The sequence below is a fragment of the Zootermopsis nevadensis genome, unplaced genomic scaffold (genome assembly GCF_977971745.1).
Source record: "Zootermopsis nevadensis isolate Lab colony 2312 unplaced genomic scaffold, Znev_1.0 Znev_ptg000027l, whole genome shotgun sequence".
Lineage (NCBI taxonomy): Eukaryota > Metazoa > Arthropoda > Insecta > Blattodea > Termopsidae > Zootermopsis > Zootermopsis nevadensis.
The window spans coordinates 2,925,840-2,950,203 of NW_028259159.1; the positions used below are offsets into that span (position 1 = coordinate 2,925,840).

At 39.9% G+C, this 24,364-nt stretch overlaps 3 protein-coding genes across 3 annotated transcripts; all 3 read left to right on the forward strand.

The window, feature by feature from the left end:
• Positions 1–172: 172 nt before the first annotated feature.
• Positions 173–4,387, forward strand: LOC110829443 (glucose dehydrogenase [FAD, quinone]). Its single transcript, XM_022063155.2, has 4 exons — positions 173–370; positions 1,643–1,831; positions 2,533–2,795; positions 2,969–4,387. Exons 2-4 carry the CDS (start codon positions 1,653–1,655, stop codon positions 4,288–4,290), a joined length of 1,764 nt encoding a protein of 587 aa, XP_021918847.2. The 5' UTR covers positions 173–370; positions 1,643–1,652; the 3' UTR covers positions 4,291–4,387.
• Positions 4,388–7,510: 3,123 nt separating this feature from the next.
• On the forward strand, positions 7,511–15,589 carry LOC110829440 (uncharacterized). The gene is made up of 4 exons (XM_087356381.1): positions 7,511–7,599; positions 8,773–8,814; positions 9,135–9,403; positions 10,017–15,589. Exons 1-4 carry the CDS (start codon positions 7,540–7,542, stop codon positions 14,605–14,607), a joined length of 4,962 nt encoding a protein of 1,653 aa, XP_087212507.1. The 5' UTR covers positions 7,511–7,539; the 3' UTR covers positions 14,608–15,589.
• Positions 15,590–18,670: 3,081 nt separating this feature from the next.
• Positions 18,671–22,860, forward strand: LOC110829445 (uncharacterized). The gene is made up of 2 exons (XM_022063162.2): positions 18,671–18,880; positions 20,040–22,860. Exons 1-2 carry the CDS (start codon positions 18,827–18,829, stop codon positions 22,425–22,427), a joined length of 2,442 nt encoding a protein of 813 aa, XP_021918854.2. The 5' UTR covers positions 18,671–18,826; the 3' UTR covers positions 22,428–22,860.
• The last annotated feature ends 1,504 nt before the right edge of the window (positions 22,861–24,364 follow it).

The following is a 24,364-nucleotide window of genomic DNA, read 5'->3' on the forward strand; positions in this document are numbered from 1 at the left end:
TTCTCTCGTTCCTTTCACGGGGGATACAGTTTTAGTTTTAATTTTGTAAAAGCACTCTGCCAGTTGCTTATATGCCGCAACAGACTATCATAAAGCTCCCAAGAAGTTTCGAAAAGCGTGTCTTGGGGCAAGGTCAGCAAAGCAGAACGGCTCAATTTTGTGTGGTCCACGAAGGTCGACCTTTCAGAGAGAAGTGATTATGCAGAACTGAAATCACAGGAGTAGCTGGCTCGCTGTCGACCCTGTTCTTAATTCATTCAAACATTGTACGACTCCGAACCGCACTGTTTTCCTGACGTCGAAGGTTTTACACCACCGACTTCCAGAGTCACCTGAAAGACACTAGCTACCAGCCACCGAATATAACACGGTGAGTTAGTTATATTTTATCCGTTGTATGGCTACTGTATGCAAGCGTTTCGCATCAGTCTAGCAGCTATCAACGCTACCACGAAAAGAAAGACGTAGTTTTTTTTATTTTCAGGAGGTGAGGGGGAGAAAGACTTATTTAGGATAATATTAAATATGAATAAGTAGATAAGGAATATACCTAACCAAGACGCTTCATGTGAAAATATACAGACTGTTAGAACACAAACTGAGGGGTGTTTGAGAACAGGGTACTGATAAGAATATTTTGATATATGGGAAAGAAGAAAGAGAAACGGAGAAAATTTCATGAGATGCTTCATAATCTATACTCTTCACCACATTTTATTAGGGCGACCAAATCAAGGACGATGACCAAGATGGGGCAGAAACAAACGCAGACACAAGAGGGATGGGAAGTGCATGTGCAAGTATAGTAAGAAAACCTGAAGGGAAGCGACATCTTACAAGACCTTGGCATACGCTGAAGAATAATGTTAAAACTAGTTAAAACAATGCGAGGATGTAGGCTGAATTCAAATGGGTCACTAGAGGTTACAATTGCAGGCTCTTCTGAACACAATTACGAATTTTTGGGTTCTATTAAGGCGGTGAATATTGACCATCTAATCGATTTTCAGCTTCTCAAAGTCTCTGCCCCATAGGAACAACAATTTTCGAGCTTGTGACAACCTATGATGTTTAGTCGTAAACTGTTACATGGAAACTGTTTCGAATTATTGGATTATCAGTGAGAGTAATGAAAGGAACAGGTGAGAGATAATGGCAATACAGACCACACTAAAGAAATATTACGTAAACATGAAGTGGCCAGAAGTCCGTATTGCTATGCTGTAGGCATGTGTCTTGTCTTAGTTCAGTTAGAATTCAATAATTTACCTTTGGGATTTCAACGGTAATTTAAACGCGAAAAGTGTGAAACATGAGTGCAGTCGCCACCTGGGCTAGTTGCAGAGACTAAACATCCAGGAAACAGTCATCTTTATACTCGCCGCCGTGAGAACCTAAAAACTCACTTAGTATTTGAAAGTTATCTTACTTGAATATGGACCAAGCTATCGGCTATATTTAGTGAGTTCTTCCGTGGCTTTGTTTAGCCTCTCCAGAGGAATGGCGAGGTAATACTTTGAAAAATACAAGGCGTCATTCCTTTCAAGTCCTTGCCTATTCCACATCCGTTGATACAAAGACTGCAGTTCAAAAAGTATCGTTAAGTAACTTCTTAAATTAAAGAGGCGTCTTCATGTTTCAGGGGAACTAAAATGAATTCCACGTCTACCTGCGTTGCCGCGGTCTCCTATCTGCCCACTATAATGACCTACATTACTTCAGTCATCAACCAGGAGCCTGACACTAAGCAGCCTGCTCAACTCCAAGATGGCGAGCACTTCGACTTCATTGTAGTCGGTGCCGGATCTGCAGGCTGCGTCGTGGCCAACAGGTCACATCGCTAATGCTTATACTTACCAGGCATTTAACTGATTTGAACTGATAAAGAACAGCATACAAGTTTATCACTGTGCTGGTATCGCTAGAATAAGGAACACACGACTCAGGTTTCATGCAAAATCCTCGGTTCAGATCGAATCTGGGTAAAACCAAGTTTCTTTATCAGGAAGCTGATGTCAGGGGTAAAGCGGCCAAAGCGTGAAGCTGATCTATCATGTCCATCTACAGCAGAGGCTATAATGATGACGTGGTGTGCTTACTTTGAGGAGAAAACCAAGGTTTAAACATTGGGCTTAATTAGATTATTTTTGTCCTTCAAAGAGTGAAAATGGGCCACAACCACTTCCTTCTATGAAACTTTCATTTCATCACTCACTATCATCCTCTGTTGGACACGATGACGAACAAACAAGTTGCAAACAGACAAGAACGCATCGGTTGGTCCTGAAAGGAAGATACCACACAGGGACATGCATGGCAGAATTATGTTCAAATGGATATTAGAGAAATGGGGCGTGGGGATGGGGAATTGATGAAGTTTGTTTAGAATAGAATCCGGTGCAGGAGTAACTGAAAAGGGACCTCAAGAGTGGGGAATTCCTTTGTCGACCGAATATCTACCAGCTATAGCTAGCGAGCAGGCCCAGGCACGAAGAAGTAGCGTTTAAGTTAAATATTATGATGATGTTTCAGGTTGTCAGAGGTAGCGGATTGGTCAGTTCTGCTCTTAGAAGCAGGCGGAGAGGAGCCTGCCATTAGCAGCGTACCGGCCTTCTTTCCCTATGCATCTGGAGGTCGGATGGACTGGGCTTACAAGACACAGAAACAGACAACGTCATGTGGAGGAAATGAGTGTTATTGGCCGCGAGGGAAAGTTCTCGGAGGCTCCAGCTCAATAAACGCCATGATATACAACAGAGGCAACAGCCACGACTACAACCACTGGGCCGAAAAAGGTAAAATTAGACACTCACAAACGCCATGTTGCATTCCACCAATCGAGCAAGTAAATTACCTCAAAGTCAATGTAACAGCTTCCCCCCACCCAAGTTGTTCGAATGTATCTCGAATTTGGGAATATCAAGAAGCCATTAATAAAGCCTCATAACAAGCAATTTGCATATTTCAGGCAACGTCGGTTGGAGTTACGAAGAAGTTCTTCCTTACTTTAAGAAGTCCGAAAACAACATTGACCCCGATATCGCTAATAACACCAAGTACCACAGTGTGGGTGGTTATCTTAGTGTTGGAAGATTTCCGTACGAAGAAAGGAACGCAAAGACAATATACGAAGCATTCAAGGAAATCGGCTATGATGGTATCGATTTTAATACAGAAACCCATTCAGGTGTAATGTCTGTTCAGGCAACGCAAGAAAACGGAGAACGTCGGAGTACGAACAGAGCTTTCCTAGAGCCAATCCGGAACACGAGAAGGAATTTAAAAGTCGTTACTGGCGTCAGAGTCACCAAAGTACTCATTCATGCAGAGAACAAAACGGCCTATGGAGTTCAGTATGCTTTTGAAGGAAACAGAAACGCAACGGGGAAAGTTTTCGCCAAAAAGGAAGTAATCATCAGTGCTGGTACAATCAATTCCCCACAGTTACTCATGCTCTCAGGAATTGGACCCAAAGAAAGTCTTGCTCCTTTAGGAATTCCCATCATAAAAGATTTGAAAGTCGGTCAAAATTTACAGGATCACTTTACTGCTCCAGGTGTTTTCTTCAGCCTGAACGAGGATGCACGTGTGATGCCGAGCAATGAGGATATCCTGATTGATTCTCTAAGGTACTCATTCTCACGAAGAGACAGTCCATGGGCTTCAATAGCTGCATGCAAAACTGTCGCGAAGATCAATTCGAGATACGCAAACAAATTAATCGACAACCCGGATATTCAGTTTATCTTCACAACAAAATCATCACATGACGAAATGATTATGCCATTTTGTTATTACGATCAGATAATCGTCAATCCACTTATCCTCCGGCCGAAGAGCCGCGGATATCTAACCATAAACACAACAGACCCTTTCTCACAGCCTCTAATATATCCTAACTACTTTAAAGAACCGGAAGACATCGATGTTATTCTGGAAAGTTACAAAGTCGCCGTGGAACTCGGTAAGACAAAGGCACTCACAGACGCCGGTTTCAAGGTAAACGCGTCGTTTCTGCCGAGAAGAGAGGACTTTTTGTCTGGGACAAGCCCACTTTGGGGACCTGAGGCTGTGTATACATTGCATCACCAATCTGGGACGTGTAAAATGGGTCCCAAGAAGGACGCAGCAGCTATTGTAGATCCTCAGCTCAAGGTGCATGGTGTCGAAGGTCTGCGAGTTGCCGATGCATCCATAATGCCATACATCACGAGCGGGAACACTAATGCTCCTTGTATTATGATAGGGGAGAAAGTTTCAGATATAATAAAACAAGCATGGGGACAGTGAATATGTTACTTGCTTTTTCAATATGTATACCAGCAATGTATTTGGGTGTAGCATCTATGTCTTCTGGTACTTCTAATAAATGTCATTTCTAAATAAATCAATATGTATATACGCATATACCCCGCACTTAGCTGGTTTAGGAATAAAGATATTCTTTTACGAATAAAACAGAAAATTAAACATTTAAATATTGTTATTACTGCACAGGCAAGCAGGAGGGAGGATTCTTCTTGTCGCTTTCACGTCTGAACCAGTTACGGGGCACAATGATTCTCCTATCCGACAGTGACATATTAGGAGTAAGTTAAATAATTTTTAACTTCAGACTGATAAACGGATTCTCGTGAAGTTTATTAAAAGTAAATGTGTGTAGCACTGCAAACGTGTGCCAGTGAATGTTTCTATGTTTGTGTGAAAAAATAATTCGTAACGCAGAGAAAAATTTGTAAGCCTATATGCGAATATGGTAAAATCGTGCGCCGTATTATTTACGCAATTTTCTTCGTAAAGAGAAACAACATGCTGATTATTGGCGTGGTTTTTGTAATAAATTTATAATGTTAATATGATGACTTGCTTGGAGGTGTATATATTATTACAAGACCGCAGGTCGTCCTAAAGACGCGAGTTTTATTTATATATGGCGAACTCCGGAAATATATTAATGACAAACTCAACCATGGTCATACATAATGAGTTATAAAAATTACACATGTTTAGAATATTACCTTTCATATACAATGGATGCGAGGCAATAATGGTGCATACAAAGACTAGAACATGACTTTTTTGAGAAAAAAAAGCTGAAACGTTCCAAAAATATTCAATTTTTGATGAATACCTCAAGTACTTAACCGCGAGACAAGTTAATGAATTGCAATCCTATAAGTCCCTTGCAACAAACAACGAACAAATTCTAGGATCGCTTATGTTTGACACCCTTCTCGGTCGCTTCAATTCACTTCTTATTCTCACACCTCATTTTCCTAAGATAAATTGTAATATTATACTCTAATGTTTTCGGCCGTACAAAAGAAAATTACCAGGAAATTTCCCATCCAAATTCTGCGCGCGGTTCTTCTTTCGTCCATCCTGGCTATGCAATCAATAAACTTCTTTATCGAGTAAATTATGAACACTAGGTTAATTCTGCAAAACAGAAAAAAAATCAGGATATGAACACTGAGTAGCGCTGTTGTCTCTAACATCTCGAAAATTCCCGCGGCCTTCCTGCTGGTATTATTTGTATTGGAAGTGTTACACCATTCTAAATACAGTGTCTGTTTTATGAGGCTTGTAGTTACACCGAAAATCTGCCAACGCGACAGAACGTAAAGTTGCTAAGGTGGTTAATTCTGTATGCATAACCTAAATAGGAAACACAACTCTTGAAGTTTGAGTGTAACAACCGTATTATAAATATTTCAAGGTCTTCCAGGAAACGCCCACCCAATTAGCCTCCCCGTATAATTAAAAATCACTGCTCACATGATTACAATCAGGCCTATATCCACAGCATTGCAATGTTAAAATATAAACTCAGTGGCAATTATAAATATATCTGAAGCAATAAAAAACTGTTTGTGAGATTTTCCGCGTAAGAAAGTATTATTTTCTTATGTTCTGGCCCTTTGCACGCAAAGTATAAAAAGCTACTCAACTTCATCATCATCATTGGCTCTACAGCCCTGTGTGGGCCCTGGCCTACTTCAAAAGCTTCTTCCATTCTTCCTCATTCACAGACAATCTGTTTGCCAGTCCGCCGTGAATGACTTCATCCGGTAGTTGCTTCATCTCATTTCGTAACAAGTTGCTTTTTACAGGGTGGGGTTGTCAGCCCCACGTCCAAGCCCCAACAAGGAGGACCAGACCTCCGTATTTACAGCCCCCGGAGGTAGGGTGGCCCAGCTATACCCCCAGGCACCGGGCAGCTCGAGTACCTCGGGGGTGCCAGTCCCCGTACCCACTGATGTGGGTCCCTGAGGAGACTCAACTTCGCTGTTCATTTACTCTAACTCTGTTGATCATATTATGTCCCTTATTTCAAATTAGTTACTTCCATCGAATCACAGATTCGGTGTAAACAATCCTTTCTTTCTTTCCTTTCAACGATTTTTAGCACATCCTTTCCCAAAATTCTCTTTTTCTGGACACAACACGGGATATTTTCCTTCAATCCTTTCATTTCTCATTTTATTCCGTAATTATAGTTTCAAACACCCCCAAAACTTTCTTTTTCAGAGATTACAACCGTTCTCTTTTGTACAGACAAATTTTCATGTTTATTCATTCTACTCGTTGTATGGGTGAGACGGACTATGCTGTACAACCTCTGAGGGGATTTCAGTGTAAGTGGTTGAAAATAAACAGGCCTTATGCTACAAGAATACAAAGAAAGTTTTGTTTAATCACATCTGTGTCAACACTCAAGGTCACTAACAACGTTCGCTTCAAATTAACATCGAATGGGAGACGGTCGTGTTTTGGTTTAATTAATTAACCCCGAAATCTCAGTGAGACACCGGTAACCACACTAAGGATAATTCGTCCCGTCCGGAGTTTGAAGAGACTTCAACTAAACTACTGTTACTAAAGTAATTTTGTCTGAAAGCACTGGTCAGCTTTAACTCTTCATATCGCAGTAGTAACTATATGTCCGACCCTCATAACAATAAATGGCATAGCCTTAAGAATGTATTTTTGGGTTCTGTATGGATCTCAGGGTAAACAGTGATTATTTCCTTGAACAGAATTAACCAACTGTAGTGGAATTTTCTTTGAAATAGGAATTGATTTTTAAGTATTATTCAGATAAGTTTCATGCTTAAACCTGCGGCTTCACACAAGTTCAATGCACAGACGGAACATGTGTGTTTAAAGTCAGATTTTCCCAACAAACGCATACTTTTCACATTAATTCATCCGAAGTGTGGAACCTACAGAAGATGGACGACCTGTAGATCTCCCGAGTCAATAACAACCGTATGGCACTGTGTGCTGTGGCCTCGCTCGTGTGTTATGGAATTTACAAGAAACAGATGAGTAATAAGGTACCTAATATAGGGATAATATTATGAAAACAATACAGAAAATGTAAATATAATGTTTTAAGCTAAGTAAACTGCATAAAACTTACGCAATATCGCTGTAATATAAAGGCAGTGTCACGGACACAGAACGGATAACTGAATGTATACGCCAGCAGCTTGCATATCAAGTCGCACCCCAGTCAGAACAGGAACAAGAAACATGGTTCAGCGTAATTCCCCCGTGACAGGAGGCCTGATGATACTGACATCTATTTGCCAGGTAAGCAGAGCTGTTGTTATATGCAAAATGTCGCAATTTTATTCTGTAAGAGGAACAAGTATGAAGTGGTGATTTTCAAATGCAGTTCGTGACCTGCTTCGGAGTAGAAGAAATTTTCGAGATGCTCACAGAAAAGAGAGAGAGAGAGAGAGAGACAAGATACTGCCAGATTATTCTGGGAAGCAATGTTGCAGCAATCTGGTCGCAAACACCAAATTCATCTGAACATAAGTCGACACGAAAATAAACCCCTTTCAGAACTTAAAATACTTACAGTTCTTTTCGAGCCACATTTTTAGTTTTCAGTCCCCAATTACTAATTCTGCAGTTGTCCAGCTAGTCAGGAATCTCTCCCTTCCATTTAAACCAGAAATTCAATTCTCGTGTTCGCAAAAGCTCAACAGTGGGCCCTACGCTGTCTCTTGAATGCCAGCATCCTCACACCGGATTGCTTTCAGATTCTTTTTAAAATTTTCGCCCCATACATGCCTAGGACCTCGCAGGTGGTCACTTCCCTACAGGTCGTCAACCAAAATGCTGTATGCATTCTTCACGTCACAATGCGTTCTATATTTCTCGTCTGTCTCATACTCCATTAGACAGAAGAGTAGCCTACACATTATGAAGCTCCTCACTGTGTAAATTTCTCCATTCTCTTAAGCAAACTATATTCTTCAGCATTGTGTTCTTGAGTACGCAAGAAGCAACACAATTATAATCGTGTATAAGGAAAAGAAAGTAAAAGAAGGATGGAGAGATTTTTGCAGTGAGGAGCTTCAGGCTGCGTCCTCTTTATCAAATATTATTAGGATGACCAAATAAAAACCATGCAATGGTTGAGACATGTATCAAAATGTTAGTCGGAAAACCTGAACGGACAAACGGACAAAAGCGTAGATAGAAAGATAATATTAAAATTAATTTTAAATCAGAGGATGTAAAGGTCTGGAATAGATTGAAAAGGTTCAGGATATGATCCCGCAGCGGGATCTAGTGGATACGATAATTAATGTTCAGGCAATATAAAGGCGGGGAATTTCTTGATTATTTTTGCGACTGTTAGCTTTTCAAGGACTGTGCTCGACTCGCATTATTCATCCCCAGCTAACGGTTTTTTGCTAGTAAACGACGCTTGGTCAATCTGAGTTAACACGACAATTTCCATTTTTTCAGGTGATGGCCGGTTCATATCTCCATCACAAAAGGTCAGAAGAAGTAAGTACGAAATTCATGTTAAGCAATGAAACTATGCACGTTTATTTATTCCAAGCGACTTGTTTGCTTATAATATTACGTCCACTCCATATTTATTTTGAAATTTCGCTCTTGGTGTTAAGTTCTAAACCGTTGGGAAAAATCACAGCCTAGGAACGAAAAGATACAGGATATGGTGGATACTTTACGCAATGTAGCCTGTCTAGAGACTAAGAAAATAATAATAAATAAAACATAAAAACTTATACGGCCAGGAACTTGTTGGATACGTCATCCCCTACAATATCATTCGTTGAATTAATAGCTGCATTTATCACCAGGCTCTACCCTACCACGAAGAGGTGTCGAGGATTCTAACGGCACCAAAAACGTACAGCTACGGATATTCAGTGCATGTGCCGCCTCGACAAATCAAGGATGAACGTCAACACTCCTACGACTACCAGCTGCAAGTTCCCAGGAAGAATCCAGCCTTTGCGGGCAGCTCTTACGACTACAAACTGGAGGTCCCTCCGGCACTCGAGGAGGAGCTCAAATATTTGTTTAACTACGAGCCGCTAGTGCCTACACCAAAGCCACACCCCAAGACGTAAGCAGATAACTAAATCAAGAGGTATTTAATTTTTTAAAGAGGCAGGTTATCCCCATGCATATGACGTCTATAATTCATTAAAGATTCCAGATCTCGGGGTTCAAATTCCGGTCCAGAGGCCAGCTATCCTGTCCGAGGCTTTCGTGGGATTCCTTAGTCCCTCCAAGAAAATACCGAAAAAGTACATCCAAATAGACCACGACCGTTTTCTTCCACATTCTTTCCAACTCATTATTAATTAACCACTCTCTCATTCGACGCTGCACAATCTGAGATACCGTCATTAGATAAATAATAAATACAGAGGATTGCACGGAGTCGAATGGGTGGACGATTATGAACTATGATACGGGAAATATGTGGAAAGAAGAGACTGCGGTCTGCTTAAAGTCACTATCTCAGCCTGGAGAGAGGAAAATAATGAAAGAAAGATAAACGGCCTATGGGGCTGAGAATGGAACCCGGGACCCCGAGAACACTAAACTGGAATGCTAACCGCGAATTTCGGTGCCACGGTGGCACGTCTACGCGAAAATATGCGCAAGTGTGTAATGCTATGTCACTACTTAAGTAAGTGATTTCAGGTCATGCATATGCTTTGTAATTTCAGTAGCGAAGGTGTCGGGGCGGACTGCCATGATTTCTACTCAAGTAGAAGTGCCAATAATTCAGCCTACTATCTAAACAAAGGACCCAGGTACGATGACAGAGAATATTACACACACAGTGACAGCTATAGCAATAAGAAGCAGATAAACCATCACAGAAGCAGAGAAAAACGAGATACTAATGATGAAAACATAGGATATGATCACACAGCCAAGGATGGTTTTGGTTCCATTGCCTCTGGAGATTATTTTATATTAACGTTTGACAAAAATTCGGTTTTGGGAAGGTCTGAGTCCCATACAGAAAATAACAGCAGTTTGGAATTTGTGGGAACAATATCTTCCAATGAACACAGCAGTTCAGAGACCGAAGATGTAAATCATGCAAAAGCAAAGCAATACGCATTGTCTCACTCACCTATGCAGAACCAACAGAACGACAAACGTTCAGTATCGCCTAGTTTACCTAATAACTCCACCAGTTACAGAAATTTTATGCGCAGAAACCAGCGTCACTCTTCCCACAAACACAACGACAAAGTGTCGGAAGAAACAAACGACAGCTTTAATCACCTCCTTCCATCAGAAAACCTCGAACATAACACAGCGTTCCCTTACACAACCAGCAAAGTAGACAGCTTCAGTTACATAGCATCGGATGAAGACAGGAGAACTTACGAAGATATGTCCTGGGTTCATTATTTTGGAGCACAAGATTTCAGTAACAAGGACGCTAATTTTCTCGAAACGGATTCGTTCTGGAAAGATAATGCAGATGATGAAGTGAACAACACATTTCCAAGATATAACAAAGCAAGGAATGAAAGCAACGCTCATCACAAACGCGTAGAGCATTATGATGCACAAAACACAAAGGCAAAACACCCGCGAAAACATCAAAATTACAATCCCAAAGGCACAACACATGAGGAGACCGAAGAAAACATTTCAGACGAAATGGATCATACGTCACTTTCACCAGCGATCCATAGAAGTCTTTCAGACAACGCCATTTCGGCGTACAGTAAAAACGACACGACTGTCAACAAGAAGCAACAAACCTTTTCTAATACATTTGGTAGGAAAGTAACTGAAGGTCAGTATAATAACAATTTCAATGGAAAATCAGAAATACAAAGTGAAACAAATAATGCAGACTCCAAAGAAATTTATGAATTTATGAACATGCACGAACATAAAATTAAGTTAGATGCAGATTCAATTAACAAGAAGAAACAATTAAATTCACTACAGAACAATAAATCTTTGATAAATAGTAACAAGGAAGAAACAATTGTTGGCATAAATGATGATCCAATTATTCTTACACCGAACCAAATACATTACCATAACCAAGAGAACAGTACGACTGACAGTGGAATTCCCTTTAGCTCTGAGACGCAGCAGGAGTCACAGGATACCCACAGAATAAACAAAACATGGAACGCCTCAGAAGTAGAACAAAAAATCGTGTATCCATCTGATAGCATAAATCAACACGAAGATGTAAAGAACTCTGAGTATCCGGGCGACACAACTGAGGACAAGAGGGAAGAGGATGCATCTGAAAGAAATCTTGATGAAACTGACAACAGAAGTGAAACGGTTAGATGGAAACGATTTGAAACAAACCGCCAGTCTTCCAACATGAACTTGTCCAAAGTACACCGGCAAACAGTTCCCATCAACACTGTAAACAAAAACGGCAGTAGTCCCGGGTTTAAGTCTCGTGTTAAACCACCGTATACTGTAACTGCAAGAAACAGAGAAAGACCATTTTTCAAACAAGGAAATAAGCTCTTTGGAACGGAACTCCACCAGATCACACAGTATCTTGATGACAAAGATCAAGATATGGGGAAATTGTTCATCAAAAACTCACCAACGTATCTACACGAAAAAGATAAAAGCACGAAGTTAGACAACGATTCTGTGCATCCTGTTTCCAGTCACAATGATGATTATCATAGTGATCCGGAAATATACAAAAGCACTGGTTTAGATCAATATAATTCGGTCACTCACGGAAATAATTTTAAGACAGACATGAAATTAAGCGATCAGATTTATAGCGACCTGTCTTTCGTTCGGAACGACAAGGAAATTATAGGGTATTTCCCTCACCAATCGAAAGGCATACTTTTTTCTGTCGAAAATAATGAAGGAGGCTACCGACAAGGAGACAACAACCGGAATGAATATGATTTGAAATATAAACAGGGTGGTATTGAAGAAGGGCATACCACCATACCGATCTCTGCTCAAAACGGCAAAGAATATACACGCGAGCAAAAAGGTAAAGACATGCCCATAGAAGAAAAATCTAATACAATTGATTATACAACATCTTCATATCCATGCAGCAAACACAGTGACACTTTGTCTCAGCAACAGAATAAGAAGCTTAAAAAAGATGCCCACAACATTGAAACTTTGGCTCAAGATGCTGGAAGCATTAATATTTACAGGAAAACTGGTCCGTGGGACTATTTCAGTCACCACAGGAATCATGACAGATCCAGTAAAGACGAAATAAATACAGAAGATAGCATAAAAGATCATCGAACATTAATGTTCAGAGAAGCCTCTTATAACCCAAAATTTTATGCTAAAACAGATAAGAGAAAGATATCTAAATCCAATTCTTATATAAACAAGGAAGAGTCTGAACACTGCCGCTGCAGTAACGTAGAAACAAATCTAGACGACAATCTAAACAATTACCAAACAGGCGACTTCAGAGGAACTCGCCATCATCCAAATGTTAAAATTAAAGTAGAGAATATAAAGAAATCTTTTTCTCCCACAAACAATGAGAATCACGGAGACAAAGAAAATGCACTACCAAACCTTTTCCGCCAATTTAATGAAACCTATTTTATAAAACACACCCCTCAAAACGCCAGCCCTTATGGGATAACTTGGGAATTAAATAACGAACGTTTCCCAGGTAACAAAGCAAATTTAATACGAAGCAACATTCGTCCCAGCATTCACATTAAAGATGGAAAATTAATAGAGGAGACACATTACTCTCCTGTTAGTTTTCAACGAACTGCGAGTAATTTACAATACAATAATGACAAAATTTCGCCCGGTACTATGCACAGGAACACCGATCGCATCGCCGTCCATGATTACAATTCGCACTCACTGATGCCACATCTCAACAAATCGAAATCGAAAGGAAATGCAACAGGGAAAAAAGAAGATCTAAGTCTGCAGCTTCGTGCTGACGCAGTACAGCTTCAAATCGAAGAATCAATCAGTAAGATGCTTGGAAAACACGGGCTCGCAGACATGAATATATCTTCCTCAAATATTAATGACTGGGGTCATATGAAAAATCAAATATTAAACGATGTGAAAATGAATTATTATAATGCAGAAAGAAGTCACCCAGAGATAAATTCAAATGCAGGTTTCAAAACAAATGAAATTGGATTCAAAAGTAAAATTAAACTGCCATGCGAAATCCACAAGGGAGATACTGATACTGGACTGTACACACATATTCGTCAGTGTGATTTGCGAAATAACATAAATCATCCCAAGACTACCAAGTATTACGACAAAATTAAGAGGTACGAGGAACAGAAAGGGCCCACGAACGTGGTGAACAAGTCTGAGGGCAGACATTTCGCTGTTCACGAAACATTCAAGTTGCCGCGCAACAAAAAGGGAAAACTGGTGCCAACAGGTGTCCGTGAGGGAGTCAAACAATCTCCATGCAGAAACAAAGTCTTAAATGTGTCTTGCATGGGTAAATGTGTAAGAAAATGCAAGGAATGTACACAAGAAGACAGGGACCACAAAATTTCAAAGGCCATTGCTGATAACAAAGCTGCAGAAACCGTTATACCTTCATTATTAGACAAAGTAATTCTCTTCAACACAGACAATATAGATGCGACCAGAAAACGTCAGAAATATGAGGGAGAGGTTAAGGAATATGATCTGGACGAATGGAAAACTGGAAACATGTATGGATATTCCACCCAAAATGATGCTAAATTAGTGCATGAATCTCAATACAATAGACCCATAAGTGCGTCCGAAAAAAATCTACTTTCCGAAAAGCTTTATAATCAGAGGCATAGTTCATTACCTAGGATCCCACTAGATCAAATATTTCAGACAGAAGAGGATAAAGTATTTGAAAACCTAAATAGAAATGAAAAATATCGATTAGAACCCAAGAAAACTAATACCCAACCCAAGCATTCATTTCTTTCTAAAGTTGGCAACCACATTAGTAAGGGAAAAGAGAGTCACACAGACCCAATAAAACATATCACAGATTACCCAGGTGCCATACATCCACACGAGCATTCTGAATATACAGAAGCCAGTTCCATTGGGAACAAGAAATCCAAACATTACTCGTATAAGTTACCACCACAAGTAATAGCAAAATACGTCCCTGCTCACTACCGACATTACGAAGAATACTCTCCTTCTGAGAAATTGGATTTGCACCGGCCCCAGAGAAGATCTCAACACAGTCATGAGGTATACCCTAGAGAAATCCCGGACAGCGACGTTGGACTTGAAACACAGATACGAAGTCCATACGTGTCTGACGAGTATTAGATCTCGCAGTTTTCCGTATTTCAATAGTCTTCTTCTGTTGAACCAGTTCACACCTATACATAGGCCTATGAAATGAATGGCAAAAACACTTAACCTAACGTACTAATCCCAACAAAGGCGAAGGGTTATGCGGACAGAAACGGAACTGGTCATTCAAAAGCACGACAAGTTGCTCACCTGAAGATGGAAGCAGAGCCAGCGTCCGAAATTTGTGCAATTTTTAAATTAAGGCACAATAAAAATATACATATTAAAGAGTTATTTCCATCTGCAAGTGTCAAATTGTACATTTTCTTAAGTAAATATTAAGTCAATGCGCCATGTAAACAAAACAATGTAAATTCATATAAAAGTGGGATACGAATTTTGATACATTTATTTCAAAATACAGTATAAACGCTTGAAGGTATTTATCGTATTGGAGAATTTAGTGGTGGCCACATCTTCGCAGAAAATAGTCTCATTGCCAACAACAATGCACATTTTTCATACAGTATCATTTCTGGCACCGCCTAGACAAGACAATTTTTCCATAATGCGAGTAGGGCACATAATAAAACACAACTTCTGCGGAAAGAAAACGAACACGGCCCACCTTTATTTCACCGCCTCTTATAACTAGTTTATTTGTATGTTCATAATTTGAAAAGTTCATTGCACGAACGTGATAAACTCGCGCATTTAGTGGACATTAAATTGTTAATGTAAACGAAATGACTCCACTGATATCAAGTGTACTACATACATGTACCGGACAGTTGTTAAATGTATATTTTGTAAATATTATATACAACCATTACGCAATACCACTACTATTAAAATTAAACTCCTTTCTCTGAATGTATTTCTTTTATACTGCACGAATTATACTAACCGGCAACAAAATGGCGGTCAAATTGCACCGGAGATATGGAACCCAACGATATTCCATGCAACACGTATTGCAGTACCAAAGTGTGTCATTTTATTCCGGAGCTTATTTCTACACTGAATTGTTATATAAATGTAAAATAAATTATTGTTAATATTAACAAACACTCCACAGGCTGTCTTATTTCTTAATAACACCGTGTGTTGGAGGGGTACCTTTATCTTTTGCTATTATTATTATTATTACTGCTATTTCAGAGAAGTTATAGTTTTGATGGTAAAGATATGGTTTTTCAATGAAAGCCGATGTTCGATTCCCGGTATGGATATTACGGGCATTACGGACACAGCTCCCCATAACTGTGTTGAGGCAAAAGAAGTTTCATATAAAGCGGACACCTGAGGTTCCCTCCCCAATCTAAAATTAAGGCTAACAATCTGGCAACCTTTCAAAACGATGTGACTGCAATTTCAAAGTAAAACAAAGAATGGCCTCACATGTGAAGACTTGAAGGACCGACTAGCTAAAATTTATCTTCAAGGTTGAAGCCAAATTAGTATTTATAAATGTCACTTAATATACATTCAGATCAGTAAACAACATTATGACTTCAATGAACGGTGTCCACGTGACTGACCGAAAAAGGGGTGAAGGTCGTAAGGGACATCGTAACATGGAGTGCTCCTCAAGCAACCGACGTTTAGTAGAACTGGATCCACCGATTATGGCCGCTAGCCTTGCAGGGAGTGTCCAGTATGCGAACCACTCAATGAGGGAAGGAAGGAAGGAAGGGATGAAGGAGTTTCCGTCGGTCACTACTCACCCATTATCACGCTTGGTCACGCGTTGTAAATCATCGTCACGTTTCGACACATTGGGCGATCCCTTTCTACGCCGTAAACGTAGGTCACGCTTAATCACGCAATGTCACGCTTGGTCACGCGTGGTCAATAAATCACGTTTTTGCACGCTTAAGTTATGTTACGTACGGCTCGGTTAATTTCTGCTATTTTGCGATACGTTAGATAGAGTAAAGACTGGTTACGCTAGGTTAGGTTAGGTTAGGTTGGGAAAGGTTAGGTTGGGTTAGGTTAGGTTAAGTTAGGTTAGGTTAGGGTGTTTGTTTTGTGGATTTTGTTAGGTTAGGTAACGTTTTGACAATTGTTGTGACGTTTTGAACACTTATGGAAACAATTCGTCAGGCCCTTTCAGTACGTCACGCATAGTCACGCATTATCACGTTTGGTCACGCTTTGTATTTATTCGTCACGTTTCGATATTTATGGCAACATCTCGTCACTCCGTTACTGTACGTCACGCATAGTCACGCATTGTCACGCTTGGTCACGTTTCGTCACGCGTTGTAAATCATAGTCACGTTTCGACACATTTGGCGATCCCTATCCACGCCGTAAACGCAGGTCACGCTTAGTCACGCAATGTCACGCTTGGTCACGCGTGGTCACTAAATCACGTTTTTGCACTCTTAAGTTATGTTACGTACGGCTCGGTTAATTTCTGCTATTTTGCGATATGTTAGATAGAGTAAAGATTGGTTACGCTAGGATAGGTTAGGTTAGGTTGGGAAAGGTTAGGTTGGGTTAGGTTAGGTTAGGTTAAGTTAGGTTAGGTTAGGTTAGGGTGTTTGTTTTGTGGATTTTGTTAGGTTAGGTAACGTTTTGACAATTGTTGTGACGTTTTGAACACTTATGGCCACAATTCGTCACGCCCTTTCAGTACGTCACGCATAGTCACGCTTGGTCACGCTTTGTATTTATTCGTCACGTTTCGATATTTATGGCAACATCTCGTCACTCCGTTACTGTACGTCACGCATAGTCACGCCTTGTCACGCTTGGTCACGTTTCGTAAATCATAGTCACGTTTCGACACATTTGGCGATCCCTATCCACGCCTTAACCGCAGGTCACGCTTAGTCACGCAATGTCACGCTTGATCACGCATGGTCACTAAATCACGTTTTTGCACGCTTAAGTTATGTTACGTACGGCTCGGTTAATTTCTGCTATTTTTCGATACGTTAGATAGAGTAAAGACTGGTTACGCTAGGTTAGGTTAGGTTGGGTTAGGTTAGGTTAAGTTAGGTTAGGTTAGGGTGTTTGTTTTGTGGATTTTGTTAGGTTAGGTAACGTTTTGACAATTGTTGTGACGTTTTGAACACTTATGGCCACAATTCGTCACGCCCTTTCAGTACGTCACGCATAGTCACGCATTATCACGATTGGTCACGCTTTGTATTTATTCGTCACGTTTCAATATTTTTGCAACATCTCGTCACTCCGTTACTGTACGTCACGCATAGTCACGCACACCACAAGAGCAATATCGCTAGATCCCTTAGATCAATTTCAATGTATTCGTTTTATCCACTATTAGGTGTAGTGTAGTCTGATAGAGGTTTACCGACGTTCCAAAGCTGATACTACCGTGATCACGATGCTCTTATGTTGGAGGAAGCAAGACCTCTGAAACGTCAGCAAACCTTTATCAGACTACATAGTGCAAAAACCCTGAAGACACTCATCTTCAATTGGTATTATATTTCACCAATAAGAAACAAAATAACATGTGTCCAAGAACAGGTGGCGTAGATTTAGGTCAGATTTAATAGAAATAGTTTGCATACGTTATTTTCAGAGAATAAAGGCATGGATATACAGGCATATATTAATACAAGTACGATTTTTATATTGTGTTCACTTATGTACCGCTTGATGGGAATGGATGGTCAGTATTCTTTAAATGTAATGCATATAAATAATTTGGAAGACGGGCAAATTTATGGACAGTATTTATACCTAGATTATTTTAAAATTTAAGAACAGAAGCAAGAGTAACTTATCAAAGTTCTTTTAAATTTAAAACAAGCCTTCATAACTGCATTCGTGGAATCGCAGCTTTCCTCGGTCACCGACAACTAAGAAACCTTGGAGGTTGACTGCTGAAGTAGACCGTGCTTAAAGGTCACAGACTGTCATGTCGTATTTGCTGTATTTACAATAAAACCCCACGTTTCAACACTTGGAAAGCAAAAAGGTATGTAAACTAAGTCTCTCTAATAACAACGCAAATTCCTTATCATGATTCCTCGTCCTATAATAAACAAACGGCTATGAATGACGGACTATAAAAGATAGGTGAGAGCTCTCGATAATCATCAGTTGGCTGAGGTTTCTGCAAAGAAACCACAAGCCTCCTCCACGCCACGAAACGTCTTAGTTATTTGTCTTTTTGAGTTACTTGAAGTTCCAGCTGGTAATTTCAGTTCTACAGTAAACGAGAGTAGAAGGACTTTGCTTAGTTCGGAAGTTAAGTGTTACTCCAAAAATGGCAGCCAAGACGTTGTGGCTGTTTTCTGTTCTGGTCATCTCAGTTTGTCAGGTAAGAACAACTCATTTCATATTTTCGAATACTCCTATGGTCCTAAGGCGATAGAAGCACTAAGAAATGCACGCATACAGTAATCATAATTCAGAACCACGTATTTTTGACATGCACAGTCAGACAGCAATTAGAACTACCGCGCACCTGAACTCGCTTCTGCGCATCAAGAGGGCAATCAAGCCCTATGTTATTTCGAAAGACCTGCACTTGTGGAAAACAGCTGCATACATTAATTTTCCAGTTTCCTTCAAAAGCAATTAATTAGACGATGAAATCAAGTTCGTCACATTTGTTTCACAAAAAGTAACACAAATACTTCAAAATTCAGAAGTTAAAAGTACAAAAACAAACAAGTAGTGATAAGCTCAACTGAATTAATATTTCCTAGATTCTTAAATAAAAATTGCTAGTCTTCAAAGTCTTACGTAATTTACACACACACACACAAATATATAGTCATGAAGTATGTAGGGTTAATTTGTTAAGGCTGTTCCTAGCAGTCTCAAGAATCATTTACCAAAATCTGTCGAATCGCAGGGTCTGGTATACGTATACATGTATTATACAGTATTCCGACATTCATTAAACTTAATCATAAAATTATTAGACTTCTCCATGAATACTGTATGATACAGTATCCATTCTCGCACTGATCTAACTTAACTCTTGAGGACAAACCCTTCGTGCGAAAAAAACCTTTAACACGACTGACAAGATGATACAGTATGGTCCACAATCTATCAAACAGCCACTGGTAAGATAAACACTACGCTCAGTTGGCGCTGAAGGGTTGAATTTCGATTCTTAGCAGAGGCATTTGGAATTTCGTTCTTTGCCACCATGTCCAGAACACACTTAGTGAGCATCCAGATTCCTATGGAACAGACCCGGGAGGAATATATTCCTTTACGTAATGGCGGCCAGAGAGTAGGGCTGACCTAACCTTTGTTCGATGCCGAAGTAGAAACTCCTACACTCTAAGCATTCATTGTATCGTGTTTAAAGAAGTGAAAATTTCCAATTTACAAACGCTCTAAGTAGATAAAAGTGTTGCTATTTAGTATATCCGTCAGTGGAAGGTAAATGTAAACAATATAGCTGCTACATAAACAGAGTCTGCCAACATTTGCATCCTGTTTTGTTTACTGATTTTCAGGCAAACACCGATGATGCATCAACACGATCCACAAGGCATTCTCCATTCTACAGCAAACTACTAGGCAGTAGTAGTGTCCTCAATACCGGATTGCCTTACGTCGGCGAAGAGTTGGTTCTTCCAGTAGTCACAGAAACACCCATCATTGAACATCGAGGCGTTTCTGAATATCTCGGCGGGAAAACATTCCCAGGTCCTTACAACCCTGACCCCTTCTTTGACAACGCTAATTACCATCACCCTCTCTTCTCCTACTCCACGCCATATTCTAATGTAAACTTTGATCACACAGGATACGATATTAGCAAGACTCTCGATTACATAGGATATCCCTACTCCAGTTACCAAAGCTCAATTATAGACGACATACTGATCGAGAAACCCTTGCCCTACGGTTCCGATTACCCTTCAAGTTGGCACTCAGGCTATCCAGGATACTACGGACTCCAGGACAAACATCTTCTATCAACTGGTAACATTCACGCAGGTCCCTTGTCTCCAGAATACTACGGAAACAATAATTATTACGGTTATCCTAGCAAGTATCTGCCTTCACCAAATTTTGCCGATATTTATCCCGGGCATTACGGAGAGAAATACACTTACAACAGTTATCCCGGACATCCATCCAACCTAGGATTCGAAGGACCATATTCACACGAGTTCCATGATTTCCGCAAACTGTATGGATACCCTGGACATTACGGACAACCCGCTGTTGTGGAGCAAATTGAAGAAATTGTGACTGAAAAGCCAGTGTTGTCTGGATACCACAGATACCCTCGACATTACGGGATCCCTACACATCACGGATACCCGACTGTCGTAGAAAAATTTGAAGAAATTATTTTAGATCCATCAATCTCAACTGGGCACTTGGGACACCCAGGATATTACGGGTACCAAAAACACCATGGACTCCCGAAAATAATAGAAAAAGTTGAAGAAATTGTTGTGGACCCACCTACTCCAACAGGACATTTTGGGTACCCAGGACATTACGGATTCCAAAAACATTACGGATACCCAGCAGTAGTAGAAGAGGTTGAAGAAATTGTTATCGATCCACTAATCCCAACTGGGCACTTTGGACACCCAGGATATTACGGATACCCAAACCACCATGGACACCCTAAAATAATAGAAAAGATTGAAGAAATTGTTGTGGACCCACCTACTCCAACAGGACATTTCGGGTACCCAGGACATTACGGATTCCAAAAACAGTATGGATACCCCACACTAGTAAAAGAGGTTGAAGAAATTGTTGTCGATCCACTAATCCCAACTGGGCACGTTGGACACCCAGGATATTACGGGTACCCTAACCACCATGGACACCCTACAATATTAGAAAAAATTGACGAAATTGTTGTAGACCCACCTACCCCAACCGGACATTTTGGGTTCCCAGGACATTACGGATTCCAAAACCATTACGGATACCCAGCAGTAGTAGGAGAGGTTGAAGAAATTGTTGTCGATCCACTAGTCCCTACTGGGCACTTTGGACACCCAGGATATTACGGATACCCAAACCACCATGGACACCCTAAAGTAATAGAAAAGATTGAAGAAATTGTTGTGGACCCACCTACTCCAACAGGACATTTCGGGTACCCAGGACATTACGGATTCCAAAAACATTATGGATACCCCGCAGTAGTAGAAGAGGTTGAAGAAATTGTTGTCGATCCACTAATCCCAACTGGGCACTTTGGACACCCAGGATATTACGGGTACCCAAACCACCATGGTCACCCTACAATATTAGAAACAATTGACGAAATTGTTGTAGACCCACCTACCCCAACCGGACATTTCGGGTACCCAGGACATTACGGATTCCAAAAACATTACGGATACCCAGCAGTAGTAGGAGAGGTTGAAGAAATTGTTGTCGATCCACTAGTCCCAACTGGGCACTTTGGACACCCAGGATATTACGGATACCCAAACCACCATGGACACCCTAAAGTAATAGAAAAGATTGAAGAAATTGTTGTGGACCCACCTACTCCAACCGGACATTTTGGGTACCCAGGACATTACGGATTCCAAAAACATTACGGATACCCAGCAGTAGTAGGAGAGGTTGAAGAAATTGTTGTCGATCCACTAGTCCCAACTGGGCACTTTGGACACCCAGGATATTACGGGTACCCAAACCACCATGGACACCCTACAATATTAGAAAAAATTGACGAAATTGTTGTAGACCCACCTACCCCAACCGGACATTTTGGGTTCCCAGGACATTACGGATTCCAAAACCATTACGGATACCCCGCAGTAGTAGAAGAGGTTGAAGAAATTGTTGTCGATCCACTAATCCCAACTGGGCACTTTGGACACCCAGGATATTACGGATACCCAAAACATTACTGATGCAACACTGTGAATAAGATTTAAAACTGCCGCTGAGACATCAGTATCATCAGAAAATAACTGACATCCAAATCAGTTCATATATCCGGCAATATGCCCTACCTATTATTAGATATGTTGGTACTGCATTCCATGTAACATGTCTTGCACAGCATTTGAAAAATTAGTTTTCTTTCCTCTCAACGACAGAACATCCTTGACCTGCTTATTACTGCCGCTAAGAACGGCACTGAGGCCTCCCGCCTTCATGAATTACATTGTACGTCATACATTTCATCACATTAATTATTACCGTTTTACATGAGTTAATATTATTTATTTATTTACTTACTTATTACATTACTCTGATAAGCCAGATAATGTCTATTTATATACGTACTCTGTACGTCGCATATTAATATTTTTTGTACTGCCTAAAATTTATAATATTTCAGTACACAATGAAAAGACTTCTTACTAATAAAATCACAACAAATAGAAAATAAGTCTATAATTATTTTCTCTAATAACATTAATTTATTGTATAAACTTGTGACTATCATAAATAAATGTAATAAAGAACAACATGAGGATTCTGTAACGCATATAATTTCCATTTAATACCCTGATATCAATTTAATTAATTCTAAGATACATTAAGTGCAGCCTCGGAAAAGAAGCTAGTTACCTGAAGTCGCAACACTTGAGCGCATATAATATTTACCTATTAATTTTATTCTAGGAATGTCGTTGCATATCTTTTCCTTCATCAAAGAGCCTGTTGAAGTAACAGCTATTCCGTGCAAGAATAGAAAATCAATTTCTAAGATCACTAACGCCCACATCCAATTGTACTAACCATATCTAGTATTTTCAAAGATACTGAAGTATAATCACCATCTAGTTTTAAAATTCGGTAAATATATGTTTCAGCCCCCTTCATTAAAGAATGTTTCTTTAATTTGTCGCAGCACACTTGATGGATTAACATTCCTTCTCTTATAAATATGAAACATAACTATGTTTACACAGAATATATCTTTTTCGAAATTTCCTTTTGTCTTCACTTGATTAAAAATACTATTCAAACATAATGATATTTAAGGATAAACGAAAGCATCACCTTCCAACTATAAATTTTGCAGCTTCTGCTATTGTCTGCGTTTTTTTCCCTTTATTTTCCCCATCTGCAAAGAACTATATTGATTTGGGTTTGAATTCTCAGGGCTTGGCTTCTGCAATGGGACGGCAAAAACAGGCAGTCACCGATCATATGGCACTCTGTGCGGTGGTGTTCGCTCAATTTCTACACTGCACACTATTCGTATTGTGCTCACATCCGAAAAATAGTATTTTCACCTAATAGCCTAATGACCAGAATATGAATATTGCGTATTATAACCTCTCACCCACAGTTCTGGAGTTCACAGGTACAGACGACGCAACTATAGCTCGCCGAGACCAGCTACGGCCACCGAACAACGGGATCGATAGCTAAGTGCAAGTTTTACTCCTGTGAATAACGGCATCTAGTGCAGTGTCACTTCAAAAGTCTTGTCATATACCTTTTCATTTTTAATTCTGAATCTAGTTTGAACCATTTGACTAAATCTATTAATTTCCCTGATGCCACTGATGATGACCTCTTGAGGTCGAAACGCGTATGGCAATAGTGTCTATTATAGTGTTAATAGTTGTTGGTTTGTTTGCAGTTTAAACAGTTTGGTATCTTTCTGCTAAAGAGATAACGAACCCCTGTCTTCCGAGAACGAAGACATTTGTAGTTATTTCATGGAAACTGTGATTAAAAAATATACAGTAGTCAGTAAACTTAGATTCTCCGAAATTGTACATATGCCACTGCTCTCTGAATAAGATCAGTGTGATCTAATATATTTCTCAGACTATAGAGGTCAAAGAATATCGTCAGGTCAAAAGATATAAATGGCTGACATCCG